Source organism: Arachis hypogaea, chromosome 12 (genome assembly GCF_003086295.3).
Source record: "Arachis hypogaea cultivar Tifrunner chromosome 12, arahy.Tifrunner.gnm2.J5K5, whole genome shotgun sequence".
NCBI classification, from domain to species: Eukaryota; Viridiplantae; Streptophyta; class Magnoliopsida; order Fabales; family Fabaceae; genus Arachis; species Arachis hypogaea.
In genome coordinates this window covers 119,161,869-119,184,066 of record NC_092047.1, presented here as the reverse complement: position 1 = coordinate 119,184,066, position 22,198 = coordinate 119,161,869, and the positions used below count along the sequence as shown (strand labels likewise).

Here is a 22,198-nt window from a genome sequence, read left to right as displayed (position 1 = left end):
AAGAAGTATTGCACGGACGGAGTCAAGAATGTGACGGTGTTTGCGTTCATCTCTACCATTTTGTTGAGATGTACCAGGACAAGAAAATTCAGACAAAGTACCTTGTTCTGCAATAAAGGTTAAGAGTTTGGAATCACGGTATTCTATAGCATTATCACGTCGGAAAACCTTAATGACCTTGGAAAACTGAGTTTTAATCATAGTAGCAAAGTTGATATAGATCTGAGGTAACTCATGGCGATTAGTCATCAAATAAATCCAAGTAAAATGAAAAAATCATCAATAAAAACGACAAAGTATCGAGCTCCTCCCATAGAGGCAGTGGGAGCGGGACCCCAAACATCAGAGTGAATGAGATCAAAAGGAGAGCAAGCAAGAGATGAATTATTGTGAAAAGATAAAACAGGTTGTTTGGCAACTTGGCAAGAAATGCAATCAAAAGATTCATTAGTTATCCTCAGTCGTCTCCTACTGATATTTTTTGTGATAACCACAGTGCTATTCAGATTGCACATAATTATGTGTTTCATGAATGCACCAAACACATTGAAATTGATTGTCACTTTGTTCGGCAACGTATCTTTATTGATGCTGTTCGTCTCATTACTGTTAGAACACTGGATCAGACTGCTGATATCTCCACGAAAGCTTATCACCTGACTCGTTTTCGGACTTTGTTATCCAAACTCAAGCTGGTATCCTTAACTCTCACTTGAGTTTGAGGGAGGATATTAGAGAATCATTAGAATCAATTTAGATCAATTAGTATCGTTTATATTTATATAGTATATCTGTATATTAATTGTAGGATTCTATGCTTTTATTACTGATTCATTTAGTACCTATAAATACTTCTTGTATATTATATTTTTGTTCACACTGAATAATATACAAAAACACTTTTTTTAGTTTGGTCTCTTGTTTCTAATACAATCTAACGGTAATATGTTATAATTAATTTAGGTTGATTGAGTGATAAGCTTATTTATTCTTTAAGTAAAAATTAGAGGTTCGAATTCCATTTTGTGAATAAAGTAACTCATTGGTCAGCAACATGGGAACTCTTAAATAGAGTTCAGATCTACGATAAATTAGTTCTTGACATATTGAGTTAAGAGATACTGTCAAAAAAATCGATAACATCTTGTGATGCTATTTAAAAACAATAGCTTTTTGTTTTTTTTAATGCTTGTTGAGATTTTGTTTAATTGTTTTTTTTTGAATTTATAGTTTAACGTAAAGAAATAGTTATCTTTGTTTTTTAGTAAAACTAATATATTTACTGTTATCTGTTATCCTTTGACAAATTTATTTTTTCTTAAAAAAAAAAAGTTAAAGAAAGATAGAAGCGCCTGGTGGAAGAAGAGATAATAGTAAGAAGGTAAAAAGCGCGTTGTAAGAAAAAAAAAAAAGAAAATAGGAAAATGGATAAAATTAAGTAATAACGAAAAAAAAAAAACAAAACAATGTGTAACCCCAAACAACAAATAATATATAAATGCCACGTGAATGTTTTTCTTCTTAACATTCATTCATTTATTTTCATTTCTACATCACACACACACTCTCTCTCTCTCTGAAACAGAGTCATAATAATTTCAGAGAATAATGGAGGTTGATACGCTCTCTGCTTTTGAACCATTCTCCTTCGGAGATTTTCGATTAACGTCCTCCTCCGATTACTCCCAACTCTCTCCCAATGTCGATCCTCACGCGCATTCACGCGCTGCTCTCAGAGTTCAGAAGGTTTACCGCAGCTACCGTACTCGCCGCCGCTTGGCCGATTCCGCCGTCGTCGCCGAAGAGCTCTGGTGCGGTGGTGCCTCCTCAACCTCAATCTATCAATTCTAAATTTTCATTCCTTCATGCAACTCATTCTCAGACCTCTTAAAAAAAATCAAATTTTTTATTTTAATTATTATTATTTTTGTTTGAATTTTTTGAAGGTGGCAAGCGATAGATTTTGTGCGGCTAAATCATAGCACGATTTCGTTCTTCAATTTGCCGGAAAGCGCTGCTTCTCGCTGGAGCCGTGTTCGTCTCAACGCTGCCAAGGTTTTCATTCAACACTCTTCTCTCTCTGAAACTGAGTCTGAAAAATGAAGCCTTTGATTAAGTGTTTGTTTTGTTTCATTTTTCGCCGTATTTAACATACTGTGTTTTGTTTCTGTTACGTGATTATGTTTTATGTATATGTATATATGTGTATAATACTATAATGTAATGCTAACATGATCAATAGTACTCAATAGTGATGAGATGTGTGTATAAGAATACTTGGAGTTGTACGGTATATATACCATGCTATACGGATATTTATGATTGATTATTGATTATGGTTTTGGAAAAATGAATTGAAGGACCAAGTTTTGAGCTTGATTCTGAAGAAAAATGGACCCTTTTTTCTATGTTTTCTTTTGACAGGTGGGTAAAGGTTTGTCCTTAGACGCCCAAGCTCAAAAGTTGGCTTTTCAGCATTGGATTGAAGCTGTGAGTTATTCAATACTCTCCCTATTTATTTTTTTTTATTTTATTTTATTGTTGTTATAGTAGGGTGTAGTGGTTGTAGAAGCTATTTATTTATTTATTTAATTGATAATTCTGTGTTACTTAAGTTTGTTTGACCAACATGCTCTTATTAGTATATTTCTTAATTCTAATTAATTAATTAACTAGTGTTAATTATTTGAACTGTAGATTGATCCACGCCATCGTTATGGACACAACTTGCATTACTATTATGAAGAATGGTGTAAAACGGATTCTGGTCACCCATTCTTCTATTGGTGAGACTTATTTATTTATTTACCATTTTTTTTGCCAATTTATTTTTATCTCTTCAAGGAAACCCCTTTACTTTTCCTCAGAGATTTGGCTGAAACCATAGTGGGTTGATTTGTGTGTGACTTTGACTTGGAATGTGTGAAGATGACATTTAAAAAAAAAATTAATTGCTAATGCTGTTGATAATGGGTGATTAGTTGATTACTTTCTCAATATTGATGGTGCTTTTGCATTTGACTATTGCTGGGGTTGGTTCTGTATTACTCTTTCATGACTTTAGCCTATAAATGTTTACCTGAAACTACACAAAATTATTTTGAAAAATCTAAGCTGGATCAGCTAAATATAAAGGTACATATAATTGGAACATTTGATTCTGTTTTCTATCTCTTGTTACAAAAGGTGAAGCTTGTTATAAATGGCATTAAGGCATTACTATGCTAACATGAGAATGATGTATAATTAGTTTTATTGCTGAAATCTTTATCCTCATTCTGCAGGTTGGATTTAGGAAATGGGAAAAACATTGATCTTGAGCAATGCCCTCGATCAAAGCTCCGAAAACAATGCATTAAGTATCTTGGACCTGTATGTTCATCATCTAATTAAACTCAATACTTTCTTTTTATATATCCCCTTTGATTCCTTTTATCCATCATCGTGAATTTCATCCACCTTTAGATCGACATATTTGGATACAAATTATATCCTGACATTGAGACAGATATAAGGGAACAGAAGGGTATTCATTATTGTAGTTGACTTTGATGATGTTGATGTGTATTGCATTATTTCAAAAGTAGCGGCTTGTTCCTGATTTTCTGACCTGTTGATCCTTAAAATTTTCCTAAATCAGCAAGAGAGAGAGCACTACGAGTACATTGTCTGTGATGGGCAAATTATCCACAAACAAACTGGAGATTTTCTTCATACATATGAAGATACCGAAGTTGCCAAGTGGATATTTGTAATGAGTACCTCCAAGAAACTTTATGCAGGCAAGGTAATAAGTCAAGACCAATTAACAGTTAAAAGATTTCAAAGTTTTCAGCATTTCATTCCACCCAGCATACTGACACATTGTAGTAACCCTCAGAAAAAGAAAGGGTTGTTCCATCATTCTTCCTTTCTGGCTGGCGGAGCTACCGTAGCTGCCGGAAGATTGGAAGTCGAGAATGGGTTTCTAAAGGTATACTTGTTGTCTTGTTGATTCAATATGTTGCATGATTAAATCGGTTGTGCTAACCTCTTCTAAAAATATGGCCCTACCTTCATGAATAGCCTTAAAGAGATAGTGGGAAGCATTTTCTTTTTTCTTTTTATTTATCTTTTAATTACAATATTTTGGTTAATGTCCACCGAGTCACATTGGTACGCTTTTGCTTATTCCAATTTCTTTTGTGCATTGAAAAATGTCCATTTTTTGGAAGAATACATGTGGTTTATGTGCATTGAATCACATTGATATTATTATTATTATTATTGTTGTTGTTGTTGTTGTTGTTGTTGTTGTTGTTGGGTTCTTGAAAAATGTCTGATTCTCAATGGCTTTGACTTTTTCAGTCCATATCTGCATATAGTGGACACTACCGGCCAACAGATGACAGCCTCAATAGTTTCTTATCGTATCTCAAAGAAAATGGGGTCAATCTTGATGAAGTTGAGGTATCATTAGCATTGATACATTTCCTTTCATCTATACTCCAATCATTATGGTGGTCCTTTGTCAAAATCTGGTCTGTAGAAAACTTTAGGCCCAAAGATGCTTTTCTAGTCTCGATCTTCATCTGTTCTTTGTTCAACTTGAAACTTTTGGCCTTATATTTGCAAAATGATGTTTAATGTCACAGAAAATTGATTTTGCATTGTTCACTCCTAGAGTCAAAACATTTTACATTCTGTTAGAGTCACTTTTGAGGAACTACCGAACATAAATCAATTTAACATCAAATCAGTTTTAACTAACCGATTCTACATAAGTAGAACCAAATACAGTTATTGATTGAGGCTTGTATTTTTTTTTTTGGTTAATAGATCCGTAAGCCAAATGAAGATAGTGATATGTATGAGGACAAGCCTATCGAAAGCGAAGTAATAACCGAAGTTCCAACCAATGGCAACGTGTTTTCTTCTGAACCCGAAATTTCCAAGGAGGTGGAGACCACCCCATCCTCAGATAAGGAACAGGAAGATCCTCAACCTGAACCGGCACCAACACCGACACCGACACCTACCTACATGAGAACTCTCTCAGGTGGTCTTCAGAGTCCAAGAGCCGAGGTACCAAAGACTTCGATATTGCAAAGGATAAATTCCAAGAAGGCCTCAAAGTCCTACCAATTAGGTCATCAACTTTCAAGTAAATGGTCAACTGGTGCTGGTCCTAGAATTGGTTGTGTCAATGATTACCCTGTTGAGCTTAGGTTACAAGCATTGGAAATGCTTAACCTTTCTCCAAAATTTCCACCTTCACCTTCTTCTTACATGCTAGTGGGTGATCTTATGTCCCCTAATGCATCTCCAATACCCAATATAGCACCATGACTTTATACTGATGATACTTTTGTTAGTTGAGTTTGAGCCACTCAATTATCTTGTTAGGATAATAGTGGTTATTATAGATATAGTCTTGGTTTAGGATTTTCTCCTCTAAGCTTATATAGATGGTAGCTTCTAAGTAAATGTTTAAGAAAAAAAGTTATGTTCCTATGTCATCTCAACCTGTGAGAACTTTAATGTTATCTTATAGTATGAAATCCAAGTTACAGAGAAATTGATTAGTGTTTTTATCATTGTGAATGTTTATAGTGATAGATTTTATGTGTGGAAAAAAATGTTTATACACGTTGTTATATCAACAAAAAACATGATTTGACTATTCATTATTTAAAAGCCTTTAAAAACAAAAAGCAAATTGATAGTGGATGACAAAAAAAGAAAATAAAAAGTAGTGATAAAAGGTAGGATTGAAAAATAAAAGACATGCATGCTATGTAGGACCATAGAATGTGCTACCTAACATTTATAGTTATAATATGTACATGCATGTCAAAAATGGCAAAAAGCTATTATTAGTACCAATATGATTCCCAATTACATAATTTGACAAATAAAAAGAGTGACAAAGGAAAATAGCAAAAAATCCCTTGGCTTGGTTGCATATAAACTTTAGCTGTTTTTTTTTTTTTTGGAATATAAACTTTAGCTAGTGTCCCTAGTAAAGTATAAATAAATAAGTAGATAAATGGAGGTTTGATCATGATATGTTCATTGTTTGATCTATAGTGTAGATAAATTTTATTTCCTTTATTCCTTAGGGTGAGTGCACCTCTTACTTAATTCAACTTATTTATTTACAGGGTTCACATCTCTGCTATCTATAGAGTGGATCTCTCTGATTTTCATCCACTAATTTGCATTGTTGAAGAATGGAGACCATGCATATGGAAGCTAAGTTTTTATGGCTTCGGAAGAAACTCTTCTGGATGTACATTCTCTAATCTCTATCACTTTATCTTTTAGTATTCCATTCTATAGTTAAAATGAGTCATGCTATATTTTTAGGTCTTTATCACTGATATTTAGATCTTATTACTAAGAATATGACTAATGTAGCTTGAAAAATTATAGTTATTTTTGCCGACTCAAAATTTGTTTATTTTCAAATTTCAAACTTTGGACTACAAAAAAAGAAATGAATTTCCCTCTCACTTTACCAAACTAATTGTGGCTTGCATCATATTTAATATTGAATGGATTGATTGCCTACTCAAAAATGGCTTGAGACAAAAAGCTTGGTCCTATAACTTTATTATAATATATAGTCATTGATTGAAAAAAAAAAAGGTTAGGATAAAGATTACTAAATCAGTATATTGCACTAGTTAATGTTGGGCATCAAAATTGAGTGAAATGGACAATCCATGTAGCCAAATATCTTTTCATTCCAATGTACATAAAATGAGAATGAAAATCAAATACTCCTAAACTTAGAATTAAGAGAAAAAGTAAAAGATAATAAAAGAACTCCTAATCAAAATTAATTCCTAAGCTAACAAAAAATTAGTCCAGTACATGGAATTCAGTACACATTTCCTTGTTTATAGATAAGTATAGGGCTTCTAACATTGTGTTTAGAATCATTCCATTCAAGTGATGCTGATAATACCTTTATCCCTTTTGGAAATTGAGGACCCTTTATGACAACCTTAAAGGACAACTCTTGTTTTATCTTACTAAATTGCAATATACTTGGTTCAACCTTAACTGAAAGATCCTTTGGTGCTGTAATGTTAGCCTTATAAGTTGAGTTTCCAGTTCCAACATTAGTCACAGTCCTATAAAATGTTGCTGAGATGGTAGAATTGGAAGGAACCTGAATATGCATTGAAGGGTAATTGATTCCATCATTTCCTTGTGTCGGTTTATTAATGGTGGAACAATTAAAGCCTTTGCTTCCAACTAGTATATCAATGCTTGTGCTATTGTAACCTTCATTGCATAAGAATGCAATGTAAGAGTCCAAATTAATGTCATAGATTAAGCCTGGGTCCAATGCTCTTATAGGGTTGATTCTTCCTGAACCAGTTCCTAACTCAGCTGCAAAGTCTTTCATGGGAATAGCTGAATCATAGAGGTCAAAGTAGATTAGCAAAATCAGCATGAAAATTTAAGGTTTAATTATTCATGTTAGAATTTATTACCTTTCTAACAATTCAGATGGTTCTTTTAGTTTCATCAAATTTTCAATTAGGTCCTTATAGTTTAAAAGTCTATAATTGAGTCTTTATATTAGATAAAAACTTTCAATTTGGTCATTTCTAACAATTTTTGGTTGAAATATTCATTTTTTGTGTTTGATGTAGGATCAATTATGAAATATTCTAAAAGCAAATATTTTAGTATCAATGTGTTTTTGTGAAAAATAACAACTAGTGAAGATCTAATCACAAATTTTTAAACGGTAAGGACCTAATTAAAAAATATTAGTAAAATTATAAGGATTAATAGAATAATTAAACCAAAATTTAATTACTCAATTCCTTAGTTCTAAACCCATATTTCATTTTTTTGCCCAAATATAATCAGCATTTTGTGGTGATGAATTTTTTTCCATTAAAAAGGTTCTCACCGGTGGTCATGAGAGCAGACTTGACTGCAGCTGGAGTCCATTCACGGTGGAACGATTTCACATAGGCGGCGGCGCCGGTGGCATGAGGACAAGCCATAGAAGTTCCTGACAGTATATTAAAGGATTGAAAACGGTTGTCCTCAGGTTCAGGGTAAGTTGTTATGGTTTCCAACTTTGAATAACCACCTAGAATGTCAACTCCTGGAGCAGCCAAATCAGGCTGCAAAAATAAAAATCAAGTGCTTCATAAGAAGGAAAATTACCAAATGCAATTATAAGCTTAAGATATCTAACTAAGATTGTAGATGAATCATGAATGATGATCACCTTGAGGATTTTGGAGGTGATTAATTCAGGTCCTCTAGATGAGAAAGAAGCAATATATGGAACTTGGCCTGTTTTGCTTGTGGTTTTGTATATAACAGCTTTAGGATTCCTGAGTTCATAAATATTTAGATTGATAGACATATATTTATTTAGATAAGAAGATAGATAGAAAATAGGTTACCATGTCTCTATTTTGTAGCAAAATTTGTCTAACTTTTTATCTAAGAACTGTGGTATAGGGAAATGATAATGTCACTTCCATTTTACTTTTTTGCATCATATATTTGTATGAATTTTTTAGAAAAATGAATGGTATTAGCAAAATAGGAGTGACCCAACATTTTTCTGTCTTGAAACACTTATCAAATATGAAGTGAAAGAGCTAAACAAACTCTAAATACCCAAAAAAACACATATACTTTGACAGTCATTTAATTATATCTGTTCTTTTGAATGACTCTTTACGTGGTCGATATAAAAAATAGTTATTTTTTCTGATATGGTATTATGCAATTAAATACACGAGTAAAACTGTTTTACTGATTCTGCATCAAAATTAAATTCTAATAAACTTACTTGGTGGAATTGATGTAGAGAGAAATGTTATTTCCCAGAGTGTAGGCATCAACAGTGGAACTAGGAATAATTGTGACTGGGGAATAGTCTGCTTTAACAGCAGAAGCAGAAATAAGACCAGCTCCCTCTAATTGTTTTATGGTTAAGTCCTGATTTCCAGTGTCTCCAAGGCAGTACACAATCTTTCCCTTCACTTTGTCTTTGCTTAGAGTCCCATAATCACAAGCACTGCATCATACATTTTAATTATTTTCTCTTACTTCATTGAATTAGTCTTCTTTAATACAAATTTTATCTAAAGTTGTGCTGAATTTTTTTGGTAATCAATGATATCAACATACCTGGCATTGCCATAGCTATCCCCTGAAGCATTAATGGCTAGGTCTCCACTAATCAATGGATACATTTTTTTCTTGGGGGAGAAGGTGTTTATAGATACTCCCTGGCAACCATCAATCAATTAAACAGCAGAGTAATGAGTTATTTGTAATATAAGTAAGGCCAATTCTATGGTGCCTATGAGTTTTTGTCTAAATGTTGCCTAACTTACTTTTTGTAGTAAATTTTGATTTTTTAAAAATTATTTATTTTATATCTTTTAAATAAAATAATAACTTTTAACCATTTTTAGTAAATAGGCACCACATTATAGACACCATAGCATTCACCTATAAGTGAATTCAAAAAAGAAAAAAAAATTCAACTTTTGCATATTTAATTTTTGAGTTTAATTTTAATGAATTGGCTTAGTAAAATATTTTATACACATTATTTTTTATTTTTTTAGATGACTATTCATTCAATCAAAGTAAAAAGTAGTGATTTTTTATTTGTTATATGTACATGCATAGAATTAAATTTTAATTTTTTTTTAAAAAATATTTTCAATTTCTTTTAGAAGGTAAAAGCAAAAAAGCTGAAGACTCGCGTGTTCCTACTGTTTTCACGTGAATTTGTCAAATCATCTAACGATTCTCAAGAATTAACTTCACATAGAGACAAACTGCACGTGAGTTTCTACTTTAAAAATACAACAACTACTAACTAAATAGATTGCTATAGATTTTTCTAAACAATTCAATTATGCAAAGAATTCGAACTTTACAATGAAAAAGGACAGTTTAATGCACAAACATCTCGTAATAACGCAGAATTCAAGAAAAGAACATAACCACTTACCGTAACTTTTTTGCCATTACCAAGGGATATCGGTGTTATAAACTGTCTACCACTAGAAGAAGCAGCCACAGTTAAAATCCATGGAGCAACATTCTGAACGGTTTCAGCATAAGGACCATCATTCCCAGCTGAACATGTTGTTAAGATCCCTCTTTTCATTGCATGAAATGATCCAATGGCCACTGGATCACTGAAGAACTCCCTTGGATTCCCTCCAAGAGACACAGATATGAAGTTCACACCATCAGCAATTGCATCATCAAACGCTGCCAATAAGTCCATGTCACTGCATCCGCTGTTCCAACACACTTTGTACACCGCTATGCGCGCGTTCGGAGACCCGCCGCGGGATGTCCCGCGGCCGATGCCATAAAGACTGGCTCTCCGAACGAGCGCACCCGCGGCTATGGACGCCGTGTGTGTGCCGTGGCCTTCTTCGTCCATAGGGCTAAGATTTGTGTCCATAAAATCGTTTTGTTCTAAGTGGAAGAATTTTGCTCCTATCACCTTGCTGTGTTTTGTAATTAACATAGAAATGGAATGGAACCAAGTTTGCATTAGGTTTCATGCAAAATATGCCATAATAATTTTGAATAATGTTACTTGCATTCTAAGAAACATAAATTAAAATAAAATAAGAGCATCGTGTTTTTTTATATTGATATGTGTTTTTTTAATATTCTTTTTGTGAAAAAGATAAAAATGGTAAAAATAATAAAATTTAATTTTATGTATTTATTCACAAAATCATGAAAACAAAATATATATTAATCATAGTATTATTTATGTGTCTTTGTGAACAGTTGTGTGTTTCGAAAAAAAAGTAGAGAGTGCAATATTTTATATATATAGTATAGTATTTTTTATATATATTTATATACTAAAATGTAATAACTATATGATCAAAATATGTCCATCGAATAAAAAGTATAGCACCCTTAATTTAATAAATAGCATTTAAATAAAATGTTAGTCTTTGTGTGTTGCATATATAATTGCTAATTATCATAGCATCTTTCATGTAGCATAATAGTAATACATCAAAGAAAATTCCATATAGGCAGTAGTATTATTTCTCTTTTTATATGTTATATATCCATCATAATATATGAACCAAAAACTTAACAATAATAAAAAAAATTATTTTTGTGATGATAGGAGATTAAAAAAATTGATTATATATTTAAATAGATCTTTAAAAAATTTTGACGCAACGTTTTTATTTTCAAAATTTTTTTTATTACATTAAGATTCTTGAACTTTACAAAAATATAAGATATATAAGTCTTTACTTTAATTAGATTCGTTATTTTTACTTAGATAAATAAATTCTTAAAAGTGTGACGAAAAAGTTTATATATCTTACTTTTATAAAAAATTTTAGACTTCAACATAATAAAAAAATTTTAAAAACGAAAACATTCGATATAAAATTCTTTAAGGATGTATTTGGATATATACTCAAAATCAATAGACGGAGAGAAGAATACTTGTTGCAGTGTGTGAAATTAGCTGATGTGACACATTTACCCTTCCATGAGCTTGGGACAGGCCCAAACCCTTTATCATTGAAACATGGGCAATCAAGTGCAATTCCTGGTTACAATTTAAAAAAACAAAATCTATATAAACATTAAATAGATGATGAAGCACTTATATATTGTAAATTTGTAATTTGTAATTACTCTTAGAAGGCTATGGTTAGTTGAGAAATTAATCAAATTATTATCATTTTTATAAGAATTTTTTCAGTTTATTTTCAACTTTTATATATATATATATATATATATATATATATATATATATATATATATATATATATATATATATATATATGTATGGCTGAGATTAAAAATGGAAAAAAATATTTTATAAATAATTATAATATATTAAAATTTATTTATAAAAGTTTTATTTTATTCTATTTTTATCTCGGAATGGACCAAACATACCCTCAGATAAAAATATTTTTCATCTTTACCTGTGTCTAGCATACCAAGAATGATATTTTTCTCTACTTTGCGGTTTCTTTTTACTTTTATAGGCATTCCCAAAAAATCCCATGACCTTGTTGTGTGTAATTTATTCACTTTATTTGGAAACACAGATACTACATTGTTCTCCCCTGCATTAAAAAAAAAAACATCATTTCAAAAGAATATATAAGCATAGCTCAATTTGAAAAAAAAAGAATATTATAAATCAAGATTAAATTAGTCAAATGATAGATATTATTTATATATATAAAAAAAATTTCATATTTACTCTAGAAAATTATAATTCAAATACGAGTAACAAAAAAAAAAAATAGAAACAATTGTAATATTAGTAATACCTTGTAGTTTTGCTGCTTCATGTGGCAAAAGTCTTGCAACAAATCCATTGAAACTCTTTCCATAACTATGTATTTTGGATTCTCTAGCTAATTTCTTGCTACAGAAAAGAAAAAAGTCACTAATAATCATCAAGGGATGATTGTTTAAAATAAACCAAATTAAACAAGTTCAACTGTATAAAATTATATAAAATAAATGTAATTTTAAAACTTAAAGAAACTGAGATTATTACTCTCCAATGGCAGCCTCCAATATGTTGTGGTGATGATCTTCTGGTAAATATGTTGTAGTCTTTGGTAGCTCTCCCATGTATACTATGTAAGGCTGTTTTTTTTTTTTTCACAAATTTTATAACAATTGTTTTCATTAATCACCATTATTATATAATTACATAAGCACAACCAGAATAAGAAGTAACAAGAACATTAAGAAAATAAAAAGAGTGGATAAATTCTCTCAATTAAAATTTTCACTTGATTATGTTAGTGTGAATTTCCATCATTGTGAAAATCTAAGTTACATTTAGTTTGCCTTTTTATTTTTAGTGTTTTTCTATTTTTAAAATTTTGTAAAAGAAAAAAAATGAGATTAAAATAGAAATAAGATTTTATTATTTTTAATGTTTTCATTTTTTCTTTTATAAATGTTAAAAATAAAAAAACACTAAATATGATTTTGAAATGTAATTAGTATGATTTAATAAAAAGTTGTGATAAATTATAAATGGTTGAACTTTTCTCCCGGATTTAGGGTGGAGTTTGTAAGAACGATTAAAAAAATGATATATATATATATATATATATATATATATATATATATATATATATATATATATATATATATATATTTTAAAAGACCAAATATATATTCAAGACAAGCACAAATCTTAAACAAGATGTACCTTTCTTTCATGTGGATTTGATGCTTGTATCAATGAGACAAAACAATAGAGACAAATTAGTAGTGGCAAAATTTGTAGCATCTTCATTGAATTTTTCATTCTCTAATGATCTTATAGGAGAAGCTAAAGGAAAAAAAAAATTAAGGAGTTAAGTGCCTATTAATTTTGATGTATATATATAGAGAAGAGTAGGTTAAGAAGGGATGTAAAAAGCATGTCATTTTGACTTGAATTTTGGTGGCTGAAAGAAGGTTTAAGATTCAGTTTTTAGTGGCTTGAGTTTTGGATCTTAAAGTCAGACTAATGACTAGAAAGCAATATTCAGTGAACAATTAATTATTATCAATTAGTCAATGCAAAACCATCATAAATTTAAATACTGTAAAAATGGCTAATTCTTGATATATATATATATATATATATATATATATATATATATATATTTATTATATATAATTATTATTAAATAATTACATTATAAAGAGAAAAAATATTCAATAATAGTATATAGTATTTTTTTTTTGTTATAATAGCTTTGTGGATGGCTGAGCAAATTGAAAAATATTCAATAATTGAATTTGGAATTTCTCCATCACTTTGACATATGTTTATTTGTTTGTTATTGTAGACTAAGATAGAGGTCAAAGTGGGAAATTAAAATATACTACTTCCAAAATCTACCACTTCAATTGGTCCACCATTAAAAAAAAGCATGAAATTTGATGGGGCTAAGTGGATATGAAATTGTAGGCCAAGGTTAGGACTATATTGTTTTAGGGAAGCTAGAGTGTGGTTTTGGGGTGGTTGTAATAATTTGGGATTTTTTGGGGCTTCTTTGTAATTTTGTTTATTTTTGGGGTTCATGTGTAATAGTTAGAAGTATAGGTTTAAGTTCAGGTTAATTTGTTACTTATTTGTATCATGAAAAGTTTTTTTTTTTTAATTAAGAGTAAGACTCGAATCCAAAAACTTTAGATGATGATGAAAAAACTATGAAAAGTTACTTTAAGTATGTTAACGTGTATCTTGATTTTTTTTATTAATAAAATTGACAAAAAAAACTAAAATAAAAAAATAAATTTAAAAATTGAGTTGCGTTGTTGTTGTTGTTGTTTTTTTTTTTTTGTCGTTTAAGCCTTTAACTTAGTTTCTTCGAAAAAAAAGTTGAACTATATTATATTGTTAAAATTCAACAAAAATAAATTCAATTTAATATTGCAATAATTATTCCTTATTCAAGGACTTTTTTAAAGTCCATCACAATCTTTTTTATAATATTGTCACTCCAATTTGATAAAATAAATCTTATTATATATGTCTATATTTTGTATTGAGAATAACATCTCCTAACCTAAGAGTGAAATTAATTTTTTACTTTTGGTCATGCATTTCGATATGCACCATAGTCCATAGTGCCACATTCTTTACACTTCTAATTCAATAAATTAATTAATTAAATAAATAAGATATATATAGTAGTACACACTACTATTTTAGTAGCATGATTATTATTGAATTATATGTACATACAATGCCTTGAATATTAAACAATACAAATCCAAACAATAAAGTTGCCACTTTTGCACCCCAAAATGAAGTAAAAAAGAATCCACCGACACCATCAATAATAATAATATGTTGGTTCTTGTTTCTTGTGGTGCAATGGATCCCCGTACTCCATTATAACTATAGTTACATCTCATCATCAATTACCACCACCACCGTCATCATCATCATATATCATGATCAAATCTTCTATAATTTGCTAAAAAAAAATCCTCTATATTCTTTAAACCATACCCTAAATGTAGTAGCTAGGTATATATATGTTCATGTGCTTCATAATTCACTTTTTTATTTATGTACTTATATAGTATGATGTGTGAAATATCTAATAGATTCACATATCATTTATTACACATGACATAAATTTATTTTTTTACTGAAAAATTATTGTATGCTTGTAAAAAATATAGACTAAATGTCCGATTATTTGCTCGAAAGACAAAATATTTATTTATAATTTAAAAATTTTTAATTGATTTTTAATCATTTACGTAATTAGTTTAAATGATCTTTGTTATTGGACTAAATAGTTCTCGACGCATCAGCAATTCAGCATCAGCAATTCATCGTTTACAAAGATCGTTTAAATTAATTACTTAAATGGTTAAAAATCAATTAAAAATTTTTGAATTATAAAAAGACACTTTGTCGTTCGAATCAGACTGTACCAACATTTCAAATAAAGTATAAAAATAATTGAAAGTAATTTTTCATATTACCATTGAATTGTGTGCAATAATTAATCTTTTACTCTAAATTATAGGAAAATTTTTAAGTATGCCGTCATAACGGTGTTTCAGTGATTTTTAATCGTTGATTTTAATTATAAAAATATATATATATATAATATATATAATTAAGATCAACGGTTAAAAATTACTGAAATACCGGTACAACGGTACACTTAAAAAATCTTTCTAAATTATATACCATAAAAAATGAGTGACTAAGAAGATTGGGTTTTTCTTTGATTGACAATTACCGGAAGGCCACATCTAAAAGTGGCAGTGAGGCCAGGAGAGAACATTGGGGTAGCATGATGAAGAACAGGTGGAACCAATTGGAAATGAAATCTTCTAATCAAAGGGAGTGTCACACACTTAATCTCCATTAGGGCCATTTCTTTTCCCATACAAACCCTTAATCCAGCTTGAAAAACCGGGTACTTGAATGGATTCTCATGGTGGAAAACACCACCCTTTAACCACCTTTGAGGCCTAAACTCCATGCAATCTTGGCCCCATAACTCTTCCAATCTTCCCATTGCATAGGGATGGTAGGTAACCCTAGTTCCACTCTTGACTTTTGTCCCATCAGGTAACACATCATCTTCTACACAAAATTTGGAATCAAATTGAACTGGTGGATACAATCTCATACTCTCATACACTGCTGCTTGCAAATAGTGTAATTTCCGAAGCTGTTCAAAGCTTGTAAGCTCCTTGTTTGCTCCAATTACCTTATTAATTATTGTATATATAATTCTTAATTAGTTAGCCACAAATATAAATTAGAGTTTAATTTTGATACATTCACAGTCTAAAACGTTTTATACAATCTTGCGATCACATCTGTTCTTTTGAATGATTATTTACGCGATCAATGTAAAAGATAGTTATTTTTACTGATGATGTGGCTTACGTAATTGAATACACGTGTAGAACTATTTTACACTGACAATGCATCAAAATTAAATTTTATAAATTATTATTATTATATAATTGGACATGTTCATAGTTGAAAGTTGTTTAAAATATTAAAAAATAATTTTTATTAATTAATGTCCTAAGAATATTTATTAAGAAATTGACAAAAATAAAACCTACAAGCATCATAATACATGAACTTAAAAACTTTCCTTTTTAATAAAACCTCCATTTTCTAATTATATATTATTCCTTAATCATCCAAATAGTAAGTTATCAATAAAGCAAAAATTGTCCCTACCTTTTTGCTTAGGGTATATGTTTGGTTTGGAAGTGAAAATTTCTATAATTTTTTTTAATTCTAAACCAAATATATATCGCCTTAATATAATGATCATGTATAAACCCTAACAATAATTAATTTGATGAAAATATGTATATCCTTAATTAAATCAAAATAAAATAAAATAAAGAAGTTGTGTTGGAAGGTGTACCTTATCTGCTTCAAGGAGAATCTCTAACTCCACTTGAGGGTGTTTTGCAAGCAACCAAAAGAAGCTTGTGAGGGCAGAAGCCACGGTGTCACGACCAGCCAATAAGAAACTTATTACAATGTCTCTCAAACATGTCTCATCTTCAACATTGCTCATGAATCTTGACAACAAATCCTTGTGTTCGGAAAACCCCATTTTCCTTTTTTGATTTATGACCTCTTTTGCCAACATGTTTATCACTCCAAGAGATTCTCTTAGCTCCCTCTCACTTCCCATGTTGAAGAGTCTCTTCACCTTCCATATGAAAGGCGACACAGCCATCGCCCTCTCGGCCGACAGTCTAGACGCCTTATCAAAAGACAAGGCGAAATCAGACATGGGCAAAGATTGTTCTAAACATTTAGGGTCTAACCCGAACGAAAATCTACATATGCTATCGAAGGAGAATCTTCTGAATACATCTTGCAAATCGACTTGATATTTTCTCGAGGATAATAAAAGAGGGACAAGTCTTTGTTGGATTTCATAGTTGACAATCTCAAAGGCAAAGGATTTTATGGAAACTTTGTTGAGCTCCATGCTTGCCATCTTCTTTTGGAACCTCCATAATTCACCATCAACATTGAAGATTCCTTTACCTAAGAAATCACCCAAGATCATTGAGAAGGCTTTCCCTTTAGGGTAATTCTCAAACCTTGTCTTGAGCATGTACTCAACGTTGTCCGAATTCGCGGTTATGGTGTTCCTAAGAACATGTATGTGGATGGTTCTTGTTGGTGAGTTCTTGAGAAGATGAGAGTGCCAATCACAAAGATTTTCAAAATCTTTGGACCAACTTGAAGTGAGATAGGCTTGGCAAGTTTCACAATTGCAAAAGATGTTATTCTTGTTTTTTTTCTTGATAACTATTTTGAAAGGGGATCCAAAGGAAATAATTATTATGATTGTGATGATCATGATCATGATCATGATGACCATGAGTGGAAGAATAAGAGAAGAACCAAAAGAGGCATCATTATTGAAGAGTAGATGCAACAATGAAGAGGTAGGTATTACATGTTCAAGTTCCATCTATGGAAACTAATTAAATTGATAAACAATAAAAATAATTGATAGAGAGAAGAGAGGATAGTGAAGTTATGATAAGAATTAAGAAAAGAGGTATGCAACCAAAGAGAGACATGTATATATATTTATAAACCATTGATGATAATTCAATGATGTTTCTTTCTACACTTATTGTATGAGTTTGATTTGTAAATAATTATAAATAAATTTTGTTTACATTTTTTAATATGTCGGACGTAATAATTTAAGTCATCCTCTAACATGAACATATATATTAATATTTGTTAACTAAGTTAAAGAACTAAAAACATTTTTTAGATTATGACATGGTTGGATGTATTTTCAGTTTCAAGCTTTTACTAATTTTCAAAAAAAAAAATAAATTGAAGTCTTTACATATTTTATATGATTGTGTATTTGTATACATACATAGGTCTTAATTACTTACTTCTAGATTTTAAAACTCTTTCAGCATTAATTAAAAAAGTCTTAATTATTCTGTTAGTTCTTATAATTTTACTAAATATGTAATTAGGTTTTGATTTTATACTTTTTTTTTCAATTAAGTCCCTCCACACTATTTTTAATTTTATAATTGAGTTCTTTTTATGTTAAAAATATTAAAATTAATAAAATATTTAATTTTTCTAAAAAAATATGTGATCAAGTTAAGTTCTTAATTATTATAGATATTTTTTATTTGTGAAAAAATATTCAATTAACCCTAATATCTTTTACACTAATAAAGATCTAATTACAAAATTAAAAGCATTATAAAATCCAATTAAAAATAAAAAATACAAAAATTTAATTAAAAATTAATAAAATTATAAAAACCAACAGAATAATTATACCTTATTTTGATACATATTATGATGCATTTAAAAACTATTTTTTTAGAAGAAGAAAAAAACTAACCTAACATATACATTATGTTATAGTTTAGGGTTTTCATCCTAAAAAATAATGGTAAAGCTAAGTGATGAAGGTTCTAGTCTCTAAATCATTATAACACATTCTATTCACACACTTCATAAAATCTAAATACAAGTTTAGCTTCAAGTGAATAATAAAAACTTTATATCAAAACAACAATAGGAAAAACTCTGATGAATTATTACATGTGTATGGTGTCGTATCAAACCTTATACATAAAGGGTGTGGGTGTGTAAAGTAATTATGGCCCCAACGAAGAAAACAAAGTCTGTTGAAACCTTGTTACATCATCCATGATGTGTAATTTTGTACTATATTTATTTAGCACACGTGCTATATTTAGAGGCCATAAACTAACAATACTTCTTGGAATTATATTTTACCAAATTTGTGATTGGTACATATAAAAGATATCTTTTTTTTTTATTATTATTCAGTTTTAATTTCTTGACCCTTTTGGAGTTTGATTTGATCCAATACGATACACACACGCATACATTATGAAAAATTATATATATGTTCATGGCATCAGTTAAATGTGTCACAATATAGTGTTAGTATTAATTCAATTATCACGTGCTTTGGATTTGCTTGCTTTTTTCGTTTTTTAACCAACTGAGAGATGAGTGTAAATTAGAAGAGAATCTATCTTGAGAACACCAACCTGTGTTTTGAGATAGAATTTTAGGGTTTCTCTGAGATAATAATGTTGGACTTTTAGGTAGATCACTTATTCATTATATTCTTCAACTTTTAATGTGGTACCAATCAAGTAGGCTACCACTTGAAACTTGAAAGTAGTGTGATCATGGATTTATTTTTTATTTATTGTTAATATTACAACGTATATTTTATTTTTCACTGTTTATCAATTTGTATATATATGAATAAATAAATAATTACTTTAGATGTACAAATAACATGTGCATTCTCTTATCGATTTAAATTAAAAAAAATTAATATAGTATCAAAATTTTTATAACCAAAATTTAGAGTTTAATTCTTACTGGTTCTAAAAGGGAAAAAAAATTAGTATAAGACAAATTTAAAAAAAACTATACAAAATTCACACAAACTTAAAAAAAGAGACTTATATATGAGGAGATATATTATCGATATAACTGTACATATGTCCCTTTTATTGTTTTAAGTTTTTAGAAGAGGTTTTTTTTGTGATTTAAAAGAAAACAAACAACAACAAATAAAAATAAAAATAAACAAAAAACTGCTTAAGAAAGGCAATCGTCCCGCTGAATACCATTCTCAAATTCTTTTTAAGGCAACAGAAGCTCCACTTGCGGAGAAAGGGTCTTCATTGCAGTCTTTGCCATGATGTCTGCTACTATGTTTGCATCTCTATCAGCACATCATTTCCAATACATGATATCTCGGATTTTTAACACCAAAGGATTAATAAAACCATAGTAATCCTATAAATTATTCACATATACCGTCTCTTTGCCCCCGAGTCTCATGCTAAAAGAAAGTCTCTCCAAATAGCAAACAACTCTCCTTGCAAAATGCTACGATTCTCAATTGTTCCCAAACAGCCTCGTTGCCACCTTCCCTTCCAATCTCTGCTAACACAAGAAAAACCAACTCGAACACCATTGCCAGGATAACTAGCATCACAATTAATCTTAAAGGTATCTATTGAGGGAGAAATCCAAGAGCCACTAATGGTAGAGGGAATAGACAATCATTACAACTCAAAAATATTCCAGAGCCTTATCTGTGGTTCAATGCTCTTGAGGATGAAAGATCTCGTTATTTCTCGAACGCCAAATCCACCATATCAGAGACCAGAAAAAAGGTTATTTAGTAATAAAAGAAAACAAAATTTACCATTACCACATATAACGATATACTTAATAATAATGGCCAGCACATTTTCAACCACTATAAATTTTTGTCCCTCTCCTCAAAATAATTCAGAGAATTTCACTCTAATTGTAGTAATTCTGAAAATGCATGTCATTAATGTATTCCCAAATACATGCACTACTTTTTTTCCTTAAAACAAAAAGCTTGCCATATAATCCCAACCCAAACAAATTTGTAGGGAAAAGGTACAAAAAACTTTTTCTTTCTTTTGTGGGGAAATATATAGAAGACAACATTAAGTTTGTGTGTTGATATCACATCAAATCAATTGGAGTGCTTATTAGATCGTACCCTACCAAAATGGTGATATTTGGGGTCACCTTTCTAAACCATAATGCGTCCATTGCGCTTCACCTAACATAAAAGCCAAGATATCTATGTGCCTTGTCTTTTATATATATGCTAAGTGAAATCATTAATCATGTTTGTGTAATGAGTATTTATTATATATAATTGAATTACTAATTACACATGGAGAACATATAGAGATGATTAATATACAATAATCACCTGCTTAGTAACAACAAGCTAGCTAGAATTAATATAATAAGATTTTGTTAGATAAATAATGGCTTTTGTGAATAATATGAATAATGGACTCTAAAATTGATTCAATAAAGTAAAAATATACTATACTTCTAAATTATCCACCTAAATCTTAATATTAGGATAATCATCCGCACAGCTAGTGAATTGAACATCCAATATATTCATTGTTAACATTGTTTAATATTTTTATTGTCTACTTATATTTTTTCTTAATATTATTGATAAGATGAAACGGTGAGATATGACAATATAGTTAATTATCATTCTTACAAAAATTATTTTTAACGGTCATTTATTTTATTTTTAGCAATAACAAAAATAGTCATTTATATTAATTATTTATCGACAATTAAATATTAGTTGTGTTATACTTTGTTACTAAAATGTTGTAATGATAATTATACAATAATTAGTAAAGATATGTTTAACTGTTCTAAAAAAATATTGTCATTATAACATATAATATTAACAACAAATATGTAATTATTAATGTTCTGAAAACCGGACTGAACTGACCGGTTTGACCAAGTTAATCGGAAATCGATCATCTGGCTGGTCCGGTTGTACTACAAAATCACTTTGCAAAAAATCGATTAAAAAACTGGCTAAATCAGTAGTTAACCGATAAATTGAATGAACCGGACCAGTTTTTCAAAGAGCCGGTTCTCTCTTCCAGCACAAATGCGGCGTCGTTTTGTTCCTTCTATATATAAGAAAGGAAAATGGGAGACACAAAGCTCCCCTTGACCCCTTTCCTCTTCACGCAAAATTCCTAATCCCTCTTTGAGTAACCTAACCCAAGAGATTCAGAGGAGCACCCA

The 22,198-nt window shown here is 30.0% G+C and overlaps 3 protein-coding genes across 4 annotated transcripts; 1 reads left to right on the top strand and 2 right to left on the bottom strand.

Moving 5' to 3' along the window:
* The first annotated feature begins 1,460 nt into the window (after positions 1–1,460).
* On the top strand, positions 1,461–5,557 carry LOC112728858 (IQ domain-containing protein IQM3-like). Of its 2 annotated transcripts, XM_025779170.3 has the most exons (9): positions 1,461–1,811; positions 1,947–2,055; positions 2,425–2,490; positions 2,698–2,786; positions 3,285–3,372; positions 3,641–3,787; positions 3,881–3,973; positions 4,348–4,449; positions 4,819–5,557. In XM_025779170.3, the coding sequence occupies exons 1-9, from the start codon at positions 1,609–1,611 to the stop codon at positions 5,326–5,328; spliced, it is 1,407 nt and encodes a 468-aa protein (XP_025634955.1). In that variant the 5' UTR covers positions 1,461–1,608; the 3' UTR covers positions 5,329–5,557. The 2 variants fall into 2 exon arrangements, with proteins under 2 accessions (XP_025634955.1, XP_025634957.1); XM_025779172.2 differs by lacking the exon at positions 4,348–4,449 and having other exon boundaries at positions 1,516–1,811.
* A 1,260-nt stretch (positions 5,558–6,817) lies between these two features.
* Positions 6,818–10,625, bottom strand: LOC112730727 (subtilisin-like protease SBT4.15). The gene is made up of 6 exons (XM_072208476.1): positions 9,998–10,625; positions 9,160–9,260; positions 8,819–9,046; positions 8,243–8,351; positions 7,916–8,135; positions 6,818–7,407 (listed from the first exon to the last, which is right to left on the bottom strand). The coding sequence occupies exons 1-6, from the start codon at positions 10,553–10,555 to the stop codon at positions 6,866–6,868; spliced, it is 1,758 nt and encodes a 585-aa protein (XP_072064577.1). The 5' UTR covers positions 10,556–10,625; the 3' UTR covers positions 6,818–6,865.
* A 4,082-nt stretch (positions 10,626–14,707) lies between these two features.
* Positions 14,708–18,174, bottom strand: LOC112728856 (cytochrome P450 94C1-like). The gene is made up of 2 exons (XM_025779169.3): positions 16,941–18,174; positions 14,708–16,259 (listed from the first exon to the last, which is right to left on the bottom strand). The coding sequence occupies exons 1-2, from the start codon at positions 18,009–18,011 to the stop codon at positions 15,747–15,749; spliced, it is 1,584 nt and encodes a 527-aa protein (XP_025634954.1). The 5' UTR covers positions 18,012–18,174; the 3' UTR covers positions 14,708–15,746.
* Between the last annotated feature and the right edge of the window lie 4,024 nt (positions 18,175–22,198).